Genomic DNA, 18,233 nt, shown 5'->3' with positions numbered 1-18,233 from the left:
ATGCGTACACAATATTTTTGTTAGTTTATTTTCTCAATTTCATTTTGACTGATTACAATAATTTAAATAATGTGTTGTTTATTATATTATTCCGCGTTTCACCAAAATACTGAGAAATATATAACATAAAACATAAGATAATGATAGCCAGCATTTACTATCTTTACATATATATTGTGCCCTCACCGTGAATCGAACCCAGAACGCCCGGTTGAAAAGCCAGCGTCTTGTTATCTTGTTGATTTTGTGACAGTTGCAACAACGGCACGGCAATTAAACAGACCGTGTTTCGAAAGGCAGAGAAAATCCACTTTAGACCATTTAATGCAATTTTTTAGTGTTAATTATAATTTCCTAAAAGTGTTTTTTTTTTTTAAGAATTTGGCGTTTGCAAATATGTAGCAAAGTGAATCTTCAATTCAAAGGCTGCCTGAGGAAACTTAATTAGATTGCTAATTATGTAATTATTATAAAATAAAAACTATAAATGACACGCCTCCTTAGCAATCGAGATCTTAACTGAGACTGCGTATGGTACGTTGTTTATGTTCTCTCAATTCTTTTCTATGGTATGAAAGTATGGACGCTAAACCAAGAGATGTCACGGAGACTTGAAGCTTTCGAGATGTGGCTGTATAGGCGCATCCTCAAAATTCCTTGGACTGACCGAGTGACAAATGTTGAAGTTCTCAATCGAATGGGGAAGGACTGAGAAGTTCTACGTAGTATGAAATCCAGGAAACTACAGTACCTCGGCCACATTATGAGAGGACAAAAATACAGCATTCCCCAACTTGTCATTCAAGGAAAGATCAATGGGAAGCGTAGCAGAGGACGGCGCCACATTTCGTGGCTTAAGAAACTCCGTGATTGGAATGAGTGCAGCTCCACTGAACTGTTCCGGGTAGCAGACGACAAAGATAAGATCGCCTTGATGGTCGCCGACCTCCGCTAGGGGATGGCACAATAAGAAGAAGATAAATAAGTCGCATAGAGTCATAACTCACATTTTGCAATTTTATTTTTGAGTTAAATATACCAGATGATTCTAAAGGAATAAAAAGGTGATGCTAAGATAAATAGTTGGATATCAAAAGTAATTTTAAACCATGTGAAAATCTTTGACAAAGTTGGCTATTGGTGTCATAACTCACATTGTTTAATGAATAATGTTAGTTCTGTCACCAAGGCCTTTCTAACCAATCAGGGAGCTCTATTTCTAAGAGTGTGCTGTCTGTCTGCAGACTTAGGAGTATTAAATATATTTTTTTTAAATAATGTAAATCGACTCACTCACTCAATATTCAAGAAAGTTCTTTCTTCTAATTACAAAAAAAGTGCTGAGGTGGTTTCTTGCGATTATCTCCAAACTCGGTTTTTTGTTGAGAATAATATGTGAGTTATGGCTCTAGACAACTCAAATTTTAAAGAAATAAAACAACATTTTTAATAATTGTATCATTATAATTTTATCGTTACAGTGTCGGCTAAATAAAAATCTATATATACAATATTAACATAATACTTACTTTTAAAATATCCCAACTGGTAGTTAGATACAATGTATCTATCATTATACAATATAACTAGATAATAAGTAGTACAGAAGTAAAAATTCATACATAATAAATTATAAAGAATACTTAGGTACGTATGACACATATTTTTGTGTAAGATAAAATTAAGGCATTTATTCTGCAACTCCTTGAAAACCAGCAACATTATTCGCCATGTATTTAAAAATTCTGATAATAAATAGAATTTATCAATATTTTGACGCGATATTTAAAAAAATATATGATAACAACTCACGTCAAAATCAGCTGTTCAATAGCGGTCATTTTGAATTTACTCCGGGCATCAACCAATGCTCCTTGATAGGGTTGCCCTTTCTATATAAATATTTATTTATCTTAGTTAAAATTTCTTCACGGCAGCTGCCATGACATCCATCGCCTCGTGCATTTCCGCTTCGTTGATGACCAGCGGTGGAGACAGTCGAAGGGTCCTGTCATGCGCAGCCTTAGTTAGAATACCAGCCCTCATCAGATGGACGCTAAGGGCCCAAGGATCCACTGCATCGGTGTTGATGTCAATCGCGTTCATCAGACCCTTCCCTCGGACTGTCTTAATGACGCTACCCTTCATATCATCCAGTCGTCGCCGCATGATGATTCCCATTGCCTGTGAATTTTGAGGAAGCTTTTCTTCCACCAGGACCTGAAGACCAGCTATTCCGAGACGGGAGCCTAGAGGGTTTCCGCCAAATGTAGATCCGTGCGTACCTATAGTAATAATAATAAATTTCACTAAATTTTAATCCAACGACATTATTACAATATGAATGACCTCATATTATCGAATTTAGCATGTGTCTTTCTCTTTCGCATTACCTCTAACAAAAAAGTGGCCGAATAATAATTATTCTAATGCACTGTTAAAAAAACTAAGACTTTATAAGTGCAATTATTAGTGCAGATATTTAAGTACATATGGAGTTTTTTGTTGCTTATTATCTGCAAAACCTCGTTTTAAACAATGACAAACAAAATTTTGACTGTTCAAAGACATCATGTAATTTATAACAGAACACGTCTTGTACGAATGACATTTGGCCTAAACTATCTGGCCGATTCACGTATTATGGCAGAAAAGTATTCAAGGAGTTTCTATTATAGGATTTCTGCCAAAACGGTGGATTTAATGATGTTTTATGTCTGTTTTATTGTGTTAACTGTCAATACATGGTATAACTGCATTGTATTATTGATTAATGATTTTCAACTCTGAAAATCTCCCTTTGAGGCGGACGAAACCGGTCCAAAATTTATTAAATAAAAAAGTGGAATAAGTACAAAAAAATGCGTTTTATATTAATCAATAAATATCATGTTATAGGTACTTATATTTAATTAGATATTGGATATTAATTCAAACTACTTAAATATTTATTTAAGTCCAGGCACCCTTTAGTCATTCTAAATGAATTAAAACTGTTAATACAGAAAATTATATTAGAATATAAAGTACCAGAAGTGTGCAAATTTTATGAAAAACTCATACGGCTTTAGTACTTTTTTCCATTATTGTGAATCAGCCTAATGGTTTAGAGTGTTTAGACCACCGGTTCTCAAACTTATTTCGACCACCGCCCATTTTGATATTTAATAAAAATCTAGTGCCCTCCATATTTTTAACCACCTTTTTACATTACCATCTGTTGCGTATCTTAAAAGCAGTTATTGCAAATATAATTTAAACATGCATTATTATATGAATAGGATAGATAGGGTGTGACCCATATCCTATTTCTGAGATCAAAGAATGTTTCAATGAGAGGAAATAAAACTCATACTTAATCATATTTAGAAGTATTTTTATTAACATTTAAAGAAGGCTTTTAATTTAAAATTTATGTAATGTGAAGGATGAATCTGATGCATTTCGACGAGGTTGTTAATATCTGTTGAATGTTATATGATGTTAATATATTGAAGTAACTTCAGTAACTTGCAGCCGATTTCTCTTTTTAGCCACAGCACTAAGCCTACGTTCACACAAATACGACGAAGGGAATGCTATCAGAAATAGTTGAACAACCGATCATAACCTAGGGTACATTTGAGAGATTCGCTTCTGCAGCCAAAATTCTTGGTAGCCATTCTTGAATTTAATTTTTAATTTTGCGTTTGTTGTCAGTTCTATAAGTTCTTCTAATCTAGGATTTTTATACATATAATCTGGCTGCCGTCACCTCTATAGATTTCCTTAACGCCCCCTAACTTTCTTTGAGCCTTCTACTGCCCCCCTGAAAGCCTCCAGCGCCCACAAGGGGGCGTTATTGCCTACTGTCAGAAAGACTGGTTTAGACCAATTATCCTTTGTACAAATGTTTTATTACAAATTACAAAAGACACAATTCATAAGTAAAATGCCTTCATTAGTAAGATAATTATGTTTAATAATTACATAGAACGATAATATTGTTATTACACACCAATTGAAAAAATACGTAAATCAGACGAATACAAAAAAGATGGAAGTAGGGTTGGGAAAATTTTGCTGATACAAATCTTTTCGAACTGATGCTAGAACTATTACTGTTTTGTTATTTTCATTAGGCTGTATCTCAGGTAATTATATTAATTTTCTCACCTGGAGTCATCACCAGCATAACTGGATCATTGGCCAAGACTGTGGATACAGGATATAATCCACCAGCCAATGATTTTCCAAGCACCAATAAATCTGGTTTTACGCCTTCGTGGTCCACACATAACATCTTTCCAGTTCTTCCGAGACCAGTTTGAACCTGAAACAGTTTGTTTAAAAAAAATCATATTATGGCGACAAGAAAATATAGTGCGTAGTCGAAATATAAAAATGAATGCATAATATCACCTCATCAGCAATCCACAGCACATTATGCTTAGTGCATAAATTCCTGACTCCTCGAAGATATCCATCATCAGGAATCAAAACTCCAGCCTCGCCTTGAATTGGTTCCACCATAAAGGCGCAGACATCAGGATCTCTGATGGCATCCTGAAATCAAATATTTTCTTTCAATGAAATCTAAGTGAAACCAAAAATACTTAAGTACACGTCGTCACCTCAATACTACAACTAGATAACTCTGATTTTTGGTCATTGTTGGGAAAATATTTTTTTTATGATTACTTGATTAACATAAATCTAGGATATAATTATTATTTGAAATAAAAAAGGTAAAATTGTCCTTGTCTAATTGAGAACAATTATTAAATAATGTTCAATTGTATGAAAACATATTGTAAATAAATTATTTATTTATTTAATGCAATTATGGTTTTAAAGTTATCTAATATTTTCAAACACAAAATTAATACAGTTCCATTAACTTCTGACCAGTTTTATCATTTTGTAGAGAAAGAAATATAGAATCACATTCAATAGCTATCTCAAAAACAGTGGAATTCAAGTATCTAGTTGTAGTATTGAGGTGACGGTATTTATTGTTAAATAATCATGTGCCATAGTAACGCGACTGCATTCTATAGACGGTTAGCTGAGAATAATAAAACTACTTACATCAAGGGCTTCCAAATTATTGTAAGGAATCGTATTAAATCCCGGCATCAAGGGTTCGTAGCCTTCAAAGCTGGTGGGGTCTGTGGAAGAAGAGACCGCGGCCAAGGAGCGGCCCCAGAAGTTTCCTTCAGCAAACACTATCTTCGCCTTCCCTGGAGCGATTCCTTTGGACTTGTAGCCCCATTTCCTGGCCAACTTGCACGCTGATTCACAGGCTTCTACTCCTGAAACCAAACGAATAGCAGTATAATAAATCGATGACTGTGGCTGGTTAAACGTTGATGAGTGTTTACTTTACATTTTACACACTATTAAATATCATGTCCGGACACTTGTACGTATGCAGTTCGCCGTATTACACTTCACCGTGAAATGTTGTATCGGAAATATATGGCCGTATATTAAAGACCGTCCAACCTCTTTGGGTCATATAGTACTAATACAAAATTCATGTCTAAATAAAACACGGTTCTTGTCGGTTTACACTTTACAGGAAGCCAGCAGGAAGCAATTTTTGAAAATAGCCAATATACTGGATTATTCGTTAGGTTAGGTTAGGTTTTCGTTCTTGAATTCAAGAATTTTGCCAAAATCAGCTATGAAAATTGAATTAATGTTCATATTAAATCTAATAAAATTAGAAACCGTATAGTATACGGTCATCTATTTCCGATAAGAAAGCTCACGGCGAACTGTGCCACGGTGAAATGTTTTACGTACAATTTACATGTAACCATAAAATATTGGAATAGAATTTAGCAGAACCACCTTGCATTAGGTACTGAAAAGGGGTGTAAAAGAATTGGTCATCAAAGAAAGAAAGAAAATATTCTCATAACCACCTGTAACGGATTAATTATACTTTTTACTAGAGCTCACCTGTGTTCATCGGCAGCATCTTGTCATACCCGAAAAGTTTGCAAATGATTTCTGCGAATTCTCCAAGTACGTCTGTGTGGAACGCTCTGGATGTGTGATGGAGAACTCGTAGTTGCTTGGTCATCACTTCAACCAAACGCGGATGGCAGTGGCCATGATTCGTGGCTGAATATCCGCTCAGGAAGTCCCAATAGCGTTTGCCTTCTAAGTCCCACAGGTAAATTCCTGAAAAGAGACATTTTTTTATAATCTATTGGAAATGAAATGTACTGTCGTAATGGGTATTTCGATATCGCCGAAAAGGATATAGCACTACATCCGTCTAAATGCCCCCCTCCGTGGAGCAAAGATTATCGTGCTTTACTTCGGACTGACGGATCATCGTCCTGATGCCTACGGACACATTGTTATAATATTTTAATCGATATCATTTTTTGCAACAATCTCACAAATATCTAAATTCCTACCTATATTAGAATAAAATACAAAATTAATCGAACAGGACTTGATCCCACATTCATTCCAAACCGGACGATCAGCTTCAAAAATTATTAAATCAGTTATGGTTGAGAATCAGAAACCAGTGGTGTGCGGTGACTTTTTTTAGTAGGCATTCTGTCAAAAAAATACATAATTATATAGGTACATGGTACAATAATATTTGAGACTTTTCCGGTTATTTGTTATCGTAATAGATTTGTAGGCTTCCACCACATTTTTTTCTCATTCTTTCTTCGACATTTCGGGCTCGTTGCAGTGGCAAATCTCAAGAGATAGTCGAGATTATCTATTGAGAATGGCCTCTGCAATGAGCCCGAAACACGCGTTGAAAACCCAACAATCTATTACATATATACATCACCTACTGTAGTATTGTCTACTCGGGCCACTAAGTGGTTTGTAGGTACTTAATTGAATCTTGAAATAAGGTGTAAACTTTTTTTTTAGCTTACCTTTTTAGATACCTTATTTCACAATAAATACATAATTTTATAAATATATTTTATTTTATGGAATATGTTGGACATACTCCGCATCTGCAGCGTCTATAAACCGCACGCCACTGATAAACACCTATTGGTAACATAAAAGCCAGTCGCCAATATTAAGACCCGTTTCAGACGGGACGCCGGTGTCGCGCTCGATATAATGTTGTTTTATTACTGCAGCCAGTTTTATGTTCTAATTTATAACGCGAAATTATCCGTTGACTCATTAGATCTGGGGCGTTCATAAACATAATACGAAGGCCCCTTTATTCGAATACAAAGGCCTCCTATATTATATCGAGCGCGACACCGGTGTCCCGTCTGAAACGGGCCTTAAAGAAATTTGAGACACGATTCAGACGCATACCATATTCTCATTTTCACATTTACAATATACGGTTACGAAGTAATGAAGGCAGATTGTCATTATCGCTTGTAATCCTATTCTGCAATCGAGAGCGTATGTATCGAATTCAGTGTGCATTATAATATAATAAGTGAATATTTTTCCTTCGCTTGATCGCTCCACCTTATAGCTGAGAACGTCTTAGTGGCGATTAGTGGAACTACAAACCCCCCGCTGTTTCATGTACATAATATTATTTATGACACGCATCTCTCGCTTTCGACATTTACACTACATACATCTCATGTTGATTGAAGTATAAGCGCGAATAGTAATTAAAGAAATGGGTAATTAATAAAACCATGCAAATACATGTAGGTACCTTGCCCCCTGCATAACGCCACTGGCAATGGGTGATAATTGTGACATCCGAATTTGAGTTCCTTCTTGATGATATCTTCAGTGCTCGCAGTACGGGAGACGATGGAAGAGGAAGAGATAGCAACTCTTCCAATTTTAGCTAAGCAGCTTTTGGATAGCATTTTTGAAAATAGCTGAAAATTTAAATCTAATTTATTAATTCAGTAATCCAGGGCTTGAAATGGACCGGAACGCACCGGAGCGCCGTTCCGGTTCATAAAATCCTCAAAATTTTCGCTCTGTCTCGTGGAAAAATAAATTGACCGTCTGAACGAAATTGGCCATATCCAAAATTTTACACACTTATTTTTATAAAACACCTACTCATAAAGTTAGATAAGTATGTAAATAATTTCGTAAAATTATCGAGCACTCCGGTTCGTAAAATTTTCCATTTCGAGCGCTGCAGTAATCCCAAGGGAGATAAATTCGACAAACAATTTAGTGCTGATTTATCTTCTTATTACGTTATATCTAAATGTCATAAAGATACCAACGTATTATTTAAACAATTGATCTGACGATTTACCACCTGTACACGTGCATGGATTTACTTGCAGCAATAGTGTGTATTAGTGTATTTTAAACTATCGCGATAATAAGTATTTAAACGTATACGTGCTGACTGTCTCGCCGATCTCATTCTTCAAGAGTAAGCGAGACGCGATGCTGTCATTTTATAGTACTATTTGACAGGTCGTGAAAATCGGTAAACCCCAAAATGAGTCTGCGCGGTATAGTTCGTTTTTTTACCGGCAGGTTCGCCACTATCGTTCTACTGCACGGCCGCAGATATAAGTCAAATTCGAACTGTCGCCTGAAAATTCATAAGCTTCCGAACATTTATGATTCATGCATGCATTTTCTTATTATGGCCGCGATAATACGCACTATCAGCAGTAAATCCATGCACGTGTAAACTGGGTATTAGGTAGCAAGTAGATATACTCAATAATTGTAAAAAATCAAACTTATTTAGTTATATTATTATATTCCACAGTTTTTATCGAAGATTATAACAGTTGTATCAGAGCACGCAGAATTGTTGGTCACAAATAAATTGAGGAGAATCTATTTGGAATTTGGAAATCCATGATTATGGAATCATTGGTCAATTTGGCCATTCTCGATACTCTCAGCATCTACCTACAGTATCAAATTTCAATTCTGTTAAGGCAATGTTAGACCATCGATATTTCAGTTTCAGAACAAATTAATCATTATGATATACTATTATGATCTCGAATGAATCAATATTCCATTATTTGTTAAAACCATCACTAATAGTAACTTAATTTTGATACGCATTTCAGTAATTACCTACCTATAATTATATCAATCGATTGAATGAATTGTTTATTCGATTGGTCATTGAAGTATTATCCAGTGACGTCCCTAGGCAAAGTGCTGTCTTTAGGCAGACTTACTGCCGTATTCATACACTTTTGAACCGCATTCAACGCAGTAAGCGGTATATCGGCCAAATAAGAAAACTATAAAAAATGCATACGTCACGAAGATGCGTACAGGAATGCGCACCAAACTTAAAATGGCGGCGATCTGCGCGAGCTGTCAGTGTCACTTTAATATATGTCTAAAATAAGTTCATCACAACAAGCGTTTAGTAGGAGACTTGAAACGTGGCATTGTGCTATAATCGGATTCATGATGATGCTTAATGATGCTAAATGATGTTAAATGCTTGTAAAAATGTATACAGATCGTGGATCGATAGAGATGTATGTAATATTGTCAATGAGTCCGCGAAGCTGTATTGCCATATTATGTAAATATTTACTGGGTATACTTTATCATTTTGTGCATTAAGAAGTATAAAATAAATATGATTTTATAACAAATAATTTATTTAAAGTTCATGATAATTATTCATTTCTAATTATTAAATTTATATGGTACCGTTTGCACATTTTTACACCTATTCACAATTTCAAAATTTAAAATAATTATCGGGAAATTTAAATTTAAAAGTTGGTAACATTAGCCACGGCATGACGCATATTACGTCAGCGACGTGACGTCACTATTCGACAGATTCAAATTAGGTTTATGCATGCAAATTTGCAGTAAATAGCTTGAATGCAGTTTGCTGTTATATGCATACGCCAGTTAGAATACCGTGCCCTTCAATTTTAGTATCTTGAACTGACAATAATTGTAACAAAAATCTTGAAAAAATGATGTAGCTTAATATCATCTACCGAATATTAGAGCATTTCTGCGAAACCTACTCTCAAACAGCGATGGTTTTAGATACGTAGAGGTCTGAGGCACTGACAAGTCTGTAGACCCTCTTGCGATTTCCTTAATTTTAAACTAATATGGACAATTTTACGAACCAGAGCGCTTGATAATTTTAGAAAATATCAACATAGATATCTAATTTTATATGTAGCTATTTTATAAAAATAATTGTGTTAGATTTTTGTTATATAGTCTATCTAGCTCAGATGGGTTAATACATTTTTTGCACGAGATGGAGCGATAATTTTTTGGATTTTATGAACCGCAACGGTGCTCCGGTGCGCTCCAGTCCATTTCGAGCCCTGATATATTCTATACTTTCTAATGAAGTCCGCTTAACGGAAACCCGCTACTGCTTTCAAACGTTGTAATGATAGTTAGTAAACAGGTGTGCATTCCTTATTTTGCTAATTATTCCACATGACGTCACTGGTATTATCTAATAGGTAAGAATAATCATATTTTTATTATTTATAGTTCATTAAACCCATTAAATATGTTTTCATATTATGAGAAAGGTCAGAAACATGCAGAGGGGGAAGAGGAGTGTAAATTCCTGCTGAAGAACTAATGCGAAGAATAACGAACGAAAACTTCATCCCCTAATGGGCCTTATTGATCAAAGAATATATCCTTCAAACAGGAGCGGCTCTACCTTAAGGGTTCATATGGACCATCCCCACGTCGTTTTGTCAAAAATACACGTTCGAAATTTTTATCACTTTCACAATATACCTACATAATTACTTGATTAAATGAACTATTTAATTTATTTTTTCAAACTGGGGAGCGAATCGAATGACCCCATGGTGAGTAAAAACGCTCGCTGCATGTCGTTGTTCAAAATTGAAAAAAATCTATAAGTATTAATAAATATTAATAAGTATTACATAATTAAGTTAATACTTTTAAGCACGCTTTTTAGATGGAATTGAGTGACGACTCAGATAATCATAGTATTTATTCTGAAAAAATACTCATTTCATCAATAATAACACCATTATTATTATAAGTATCTTGGTATATTATAATGTATAATATGAGAAAGTAGGTACATGGGTATGTATATTTTTAATAATTATTGGCTAAACCCCACCACCTAGAAAGTCGTCGAGCCGCCACTGCCTTCAAATACTGAATATACGATTATGTTTCTATTTGACATGGTTCCATAGATAGGTACTTCATTTTTAAATTCGAAGAGATCTATATTTGGTTACATAGTTTTTTTTCCGTATTATTATGTGGTATACATAATGTGACTAGACGTCCCGTTTTCAGGCGGCGAGTCCCGGTGTCCCCGAACACAGCTTCGGGACGCCAAAATGTACCGTTTTCGAAAAGAAAGAAACTTGTGATCAAGATACAGAAATATTTGATGAGTATTCACTTTTTTCTAATTACATTACACCGCAAAAAGTGTCAGAATGGAACACTGGGAATGTTTCAACCGAAAGTCGTTGGGTGGAGTTGTTCAAATACTTTCGCGCCAATAATCTGGATCACAAAAATTTTCGTATAATTAATGAATATATTTTATGTCTGCCCGGCACTAATGCACCAGTAGGGTACTGTTCGGTTAAAGCGGATACAGCGGAAAACGCATTTTGAAAATAGCCGATAAACTGGATTATTTGTTAGTTTGGGTTAGTTTAGGTTAGGTTAGGTTGGGTTAGGTTAGGTTAGGTTAGGTTTGGTTAGGTTAACCTAACAAATAATCCAGTTTATCGGCTATTTTCAAAAAAAGTTTTCCGCTGTATCCGCTTTAACCGAACAGTACCGAAAAGTGTAAATACAAAAAAATATAAATTAGATACAAGGAAGTGCGCCGAATGAGCTAAGCAGACCCTATTTTAAGAATTTATAAAACAACGTCCACCAATATACTCATCCTCACGTAGGTGAAATAAATCAACATCCGAAGCGATTTGGTTGAACAGAATTATTGCCCTCCCAATTGGCATCATCAATGGCAGGTTAGTTCTGCTCCTTGGGAGAACAAACAATTGATGCTCTCGATATCCAGGGACACACAAGTTAATACTACCAAGAATGTGCAGAGTTCTCATTTCATTCAAGAATAAGATACCTACATATAGGGTATTAGAAACTTTGTAAAATCTTTTATATCCACTGTTCTTCTAATAGGTACTACTTATATTTCTTGGTTTTTAATACTGTTTCTTTGTTTTTCATGTCCTGTTGTGAACGTTTTGAATTTGTCATTACTCATTAGTCATGTTCACTATTATGTAAATATGTAAATTTTAATTGAATTTGAAATTGAACATGAATCACGTTTCGCAGCGGTAAAAGATGTTATGGGTATTTTTTATTTTGTCTGTCCCAATTGTACCAGTAAGTTATTCATGTAACTAACTTACCAAAAAATGATTTCTTTGGATATCGATATATTCCACTAACGTGAGAATGAGTTTAAATATACGTCGTTTTACAATAATTCTTAAAATATACGTTGTGTTAGTATTTTAATTTCTAGCAGATATCACGTCCCTCGGCGAGCAAAACATAACATGACCTTTAACATTGTGAATATTACTCAAAACAGATAACAACTAAATCCTTTTTGATAATAATTTTTGGCTATGTATTAAAATCTCTTACCTTTGATATTGTTGAAATAAATACCTACGTACAATATTACTTTGGATTTAATATTAAGCTCCCACTCACTTTTAACTCACTGATAAAAATCTACTTAGTAAATTACTTTGTTTATTCTCTAATCGTGTTATCCGGACTGGTAATTGATATAAACTACTTCTCTTATGGAGTGTATTACTTGAATGATTATATTATTTCAATGTATTGTCCACTTCAGTAGTAGGTATAATGATGATAACTGATAAGTAATATTGTAAACATATTCAAAATGTAACAATTTCTACTGAAGGAGCATTATGACGTAATAATCTAAAGCATGAGACACATAGCATTGTAACTTATGTGTTTATTAATATTGTAATTTTACAGCATGGCCCCTACAAGGGGGGACTGACAGGGCTTTATAGGCCATCCATGGACTGAAGCCGTATGCGGCTTAGAACCGCGTGCCATACTAAGCTTATCTTTTCTGTTCTTGGAAATATATTCAGATGGCCTCTTAGCCTGGGGGCCCGGCGTTGCGGGTTGACCAGATAAGTGAGATAAATACAATGCATAAATTAGGTAGCTTTAATAGTAAAAAAAGTTGACTGCGGCGCTATTATGCTTCATGACAATTAACATTTTAAATTATATGATGTGATATAATTTTTGATTATTGTGTGTAGATGTATTAAAAATCGCTAATAATATACTGTATAATATTACCCTTAATTTTACCTAAAACACAATTTGAAAAACGTTAATGTAGTGTTTCATACTGCTTTTAACGTTAGCGGTAGGTAGGGGGGCGCCAAACATCCTAGACTGAGGGCCCGCTTTAGGATGTGGGAGCCATGATTTACAGCAACTACACATTATTATGAAGATGCACTCAGTGACGTCCCATGTGGGTAGGCAGATTGAGCGTCGCTTGGGGGCGGCAGTTACCTGAAGGGCGGAAATTCGAGGAGAATCATTAGGTATATATAGAAATAGCTACCTAAACTTAGTAATAACGGAAATATCTTTCCATTAAAAAAATCAGCTCACTGGTTGGAAACAAAATGTAATAATTATTGCTATAAAAGTTTTAACATGACTATAACGGTTTTTCCTTTTTTCGGTTTTCGGTTCAGCTCCGAGTGATTAATTTTACGCCTACGACAACTGATGTGGGGAGTAAGATCATGTTAACATGCGTAGTTTAACATGTGCCAAACAAAAAAAAAACGATTTTTTCCGGTTCGGTTCCGGTTTTCGTTTCGACAAAAATAACGGTTTTCCGGTTTTCGATTCAGTTCGGGTTCGAAGCCTTGCTGATAACAATCTGAAGCATCATAAATGTTTGTTCTCGCAAAACCGTTATCATCAACACAACAACCAAAAATAGTATCGCACATATTATATATTAAAATGGTAATAATAAAATTTAAGATGTGTGTTTATCTCATTTATCCTGTCCTGCCATGCCGTCCCCCTGACCCCGGGCCCCTAGGCTAGAGCCCTGCCACCCCACCACTTGAGGGGTCCATGATGTACATATATCATATTAATTCTATGCTTAATAACCCGTCCTTTTAAAAAAAATCAAGTTTCGTTCTGTGCATGTCTTCAGCTAATTAATGTATGAAAATAATTGAAATTACCAGGCTTGTGCTCGAAGTCTAAGTATCAACTAGGTAACACGTCTTTCGTAGTTGACAAGTAGGTAAAATTATAAAGTAGATAAGTATTGCATTTTAATAATTAGTAGTCATTCAAACGCACTTAATTTTAACAGATACTTACCACTATTAATTATGAATCTAATCAGATGTTTTACAAAATATCAAATGTCACAGTCAATCTATGTTGTAGCTTAACCACTGGGAAATGCCAACAGAAATGGCGTATTTCAAAAAAATACTAAATTATTCTTAGGTCAATAATTATTATAAAACAATCATTATTCGTAGAATGTTTTATCACATTTGAATAATCAAAGACATAGCTTATAATCAGTATCTTTAGAATTATCTTCAAATGTGTTAATCGTGCCCATTTTTTGAATAATAAAATGCCTAATTATTGTCAAATTTGGGATCTCAGAAACTATAAATATAATTTTGTATCGTAAATATTTCACTATAATAATGTCAACATAAATTTTACTAATGGTTATATACTCGTAAATGCGTTTAAAAATTATTAAATCTAAAAAATCTTAACACCACTGCACATGGATGTACTGAAATATGACTATATTCTAAAACATTAGATCGAGAGGTTTAAAAGAATACCATTTTTATGTAATAAAAATACTTTATTCAGTCATCAAATGTTTAAAATAAATATAAAGGATAATAAGGCTTCAAAATCATATAAATAGATTATCCACAAGGTTTAAGGAATGTCCAGGTTTATGCTCTGAAATTACCATAAAAGCTCCATTTTGACCTACGTTGGGCATGTGGACCCTTTTGCCTAAACCAAACTATAATAAATAAAACATATTATTCTATAAAATATCCAAATTTGTGTATGATTTAATTGCATAATTTTAGATATTTTATAGATAGATAGATAGATAGAGTATTTTTTGACTATTATCTATTATGGCTTGGTTTTCGCAGGGTTTAATTGAATTTGAAAAACGAACTAACACCATCTGTAAATAATTGTAGTATTATTTCAATGAAAACAAATACGTATTTCTGACAAATTTTAATGTGCAATATTTATGGCAGATCTTAACATATTATGTGTTGTCTGTTCACTGTTGTGATGTATCTGTTGTTCCTAGGTAGCAGTGTTGCCATGTTTTTCTATGCTTATTATTATAGTACAAAGGCGTAAAAAATATAGTATTTCTAAAAAATATATAGTACAGGAACATTTTTCGTCTTGAATCCTTTAAAATTATAGTATTTTGGTATATTTGGCGAAAAATCATAGTATTTTCATTTTTCACAAAATCAAAATTATAGCATTGTACTATAATTATAGTACGGTTAGCATCACTACTAGGTAGGTAAATTGATAGTAGGTTGAATGCTATACGGTCATCTCTTTCCGGTAACACAGCTCATTGTGAACTGTATTACGACGAAATGTAATACGTACAATTTACATGAATTAACCTAACCTAATGTAACTTAGATGCTCATGTGTAATGACTTGAAAGCGAGAATTAGGCCCGTTTCAGACGGGACACCGGTGTCGCGCTCGTATATAATAAGGAGGCCTTTGTATTCGAATAAGAGGGCCTTTGTATTATGTTTATGAACGCCCCGAGCTAATGAGTCAAAGCGTGTCCAGTACACTTTTCCGTCGGCAGCTACATTCTCAAGCCGCCGATACAAATGTTTTTATGACCGCAGCCAGTTTTATGTTCTAATTTATATCTCGAAATTATGCGTTGACTCATTAGCTCTGGGCGTTCATAAACATAATACAAAGGCCCTTTATTCGAATACTCCTTATTATATACGAGCGCGGCACTGGTGTCCCGTCTGAAACGGGCCCAAACACATTGGTAACCTATCTAAAGACCCATTAAAAAATATCTGTTAATTTACTCATGGGCGAAATAAAATATTATCGTGTTACAAAGATAAAAAAAGCGAACCTATTCTCATTTAGCTACAGATTTAATGATGGTCAACTTCACTTTAGATAAAAGTAATAAATGTCACCTAATAATGTGTGTTAATTGACTTCAAAACCTGTTACAAATATCGACTAACGATTTTCCTAATGTATACAATGTGTAATGATGGAGAAAAATAAATAATTTGTTTAGTGAGGTGTTGGTACTGCGAGATTATTGATCTATCTTTCTAACATCATGAGGTCGGCGCTATTTTTCGTGTTTTTGATTGGTAAGAATAGACAAAGAAAAAATGTTTTTTATTTTCTCTTTTGTAACAATGTGGCAAGTTCGCCTCGATTACACCTTACAAAGATTTTCGCGTAGTAGTCAATTCAGCTACTTTTCATTCCTCCATATTCCTTTTTTTCTCTTTTCCCATGAGTCTTGATTTACATACTTTTTGTGTATTATTAACTTTGGCTATATATATACAATCGTATAAAAATGTAATATTTATTTGTCATTCAAACTATCAACGGCTTCTTCGCCTATTTCCCCATTTTTAGGCTGTTAAGATCCGCCATAAATAGTGCACAAACTTTGTAAGTCATACGTGTTTGTTTTTATTGAAGTAACACTACAAATTACAGATGGTATTGGTTAGTTTTTAAAATTAAACCCTGCTTAAATCAAACCATAATAGTTTTGGTATGCTTTTGGCAATCAGACAAAATTGTACACACTTTTTCATTCATACTTATTTGTTTTCGAATAAATATACAATTATTACACAACTTCTTGGATAGTTTTTTTTTAAATTCAGTAAACCCTGCGTCCAACGCAACTGGTGCGTTGGCCATCAGGTGGCCATTAGACATAATTAGCATGTTATTTAAATGTGGTACCATAATAGATAAAAATATTATTCTATCTATAAAATATCCAAAATTATGAATGGTTGAATGGCATAATTTTAGATATTTTATAGATAGACGAGTATTTTTTGACTATTATCTATTATGACTTGGTTTTCGCAGGCTTTAAGACTGACAAAGTTTAGAGTGCATTATTTACAGTGGATCTTAACGGCCTACCTCCACCATTCGCCACTGCCATACCATCATATGAGGCAGTTTCATTATATGTCATTATGTTTACAGACGTGGCCGTATACCCAGAGACTTAAAATTCTGTAAAATACATTACATTATAATATATTATCATTATGGTCCAGAGTTCAAAACATGATGTCTCCTACGGCCTTCTATAGCCAGACAGTGACACGAAACTTTTTATGGTAGTGCTAGTTATTGCTCATAATTCGAATGCAATAATATGGTACACCCACGATGGCCGCGCGGCTTAAGCATCGGCCTATAGCGTCGTGGGTCCCAATTTCGATTCCTGGGTCTGACAAGTACACATATTGTTTTTCAATTTGTGTATGAGTCAGAGTATGGACCTAATAGGTTGAGCAACTGGCTGACATCCATTTCTCGTAAAAACAAATTCTGTTAATGCATACCTCCACTCTGTGGAGGCCCATATGATCTTAATAGGATCGGATATGGTCGGAAAAAAAATATGGTACTGTTTGTCGACAATGACGATTGTTGCATATTTTAATAATTTTAACGAAATATGCAGTATAAAATCTTCATTAATTGCGCTAAGATAATCAATAGCTATCACTACCATCGTAATTCGCAATTCAATGCCATGGCCTGAATATAGTTGGCCTTGCCCAGGCCTTAAAAACCTCAGACGCCACGGGGTGGATTTGACTTCAATAGAGGGTTACATTTTATAACTTATTTATACTTAATTGGTTCGAAATATACTTGAGAAAGAATCGTTTTTTTTTTGTTTCGCTTCAGTTGAAGTACCTGATGTGGGTCTTATCGTGTCCGGAAACGTGTTCATATGCAATTCGCCGTATCACACTTCACCGTCGGAAACATAATATGGCCGTATATTATTAAAGACCGTCCATCCTCTTTGGGTCGTATAGTACTGACATAAAATTCATATCTAAATAAAACACAGTTCTTGTCGGTTTACACTGTTTGCAGGAAGCCAGCGGCAAACA

At 34.4% G+C, this 18,233-nt stretch overlaps 1 protein-coding gene across 1 annotated transcript; it reads right to left on the bottom strand.

Moving 5' to 3' along the window:
• Positions 1 to 1,448: 1,448 nt before the first annotated feature.
• LOC147075973 (ornithine aminotransferase, mitochondrial-like) lies at positions 1,449 to 12,775 on the bottom strand. Its single transcript, XM_085941851.1, has 7 exons — positions 12,592 to 12,775; positions 7,667 to 7,838; positions 5,950 to 6,174; positions 5,071 to 5,294; positions 4,402 to 4,545; positions 4,156 to 4,312; positions 1,449 to 2,285 (listed from the first exon to the last, which is right to left on the bottom strand). The coding sequence occupies exons 2-7, from the start codon at positions 7,824 to 7,826 to the stop codon at positions 1,918 to 1,920; spliced, it is 1,278 nt and encodes a 425-aa protein (XP_085797977.1). The 5' UTR covers positions 7,827 to 7,838; positions 12,592 to 12,775; the 3' UTR covers positions 1,449 to 1,917.
• Positions 12,776 to 18,233: the final 5,458 nt, after the last annotated feature.

The sequence above is a fragment of the Rhyacophila brunnea genome, unplaced genomic scaffold (assembly GCF_057557595.1).
Source record: "Rhyacophila brunnea isolate RB1 unplaced genomic scaffold, BYU_Rbru_1.0 scaffold_14, whole genome shotgun sequence".
NCBI lineage: Eukaryota > Metazoa > Arthropoda > Insecta > Trichoptera > Rhyacophilidae > Rhyacophila > Rhyacophila brunnea.
This window is presented reverse-complemented; position numbering and strand designations above follow the sequence as displayed.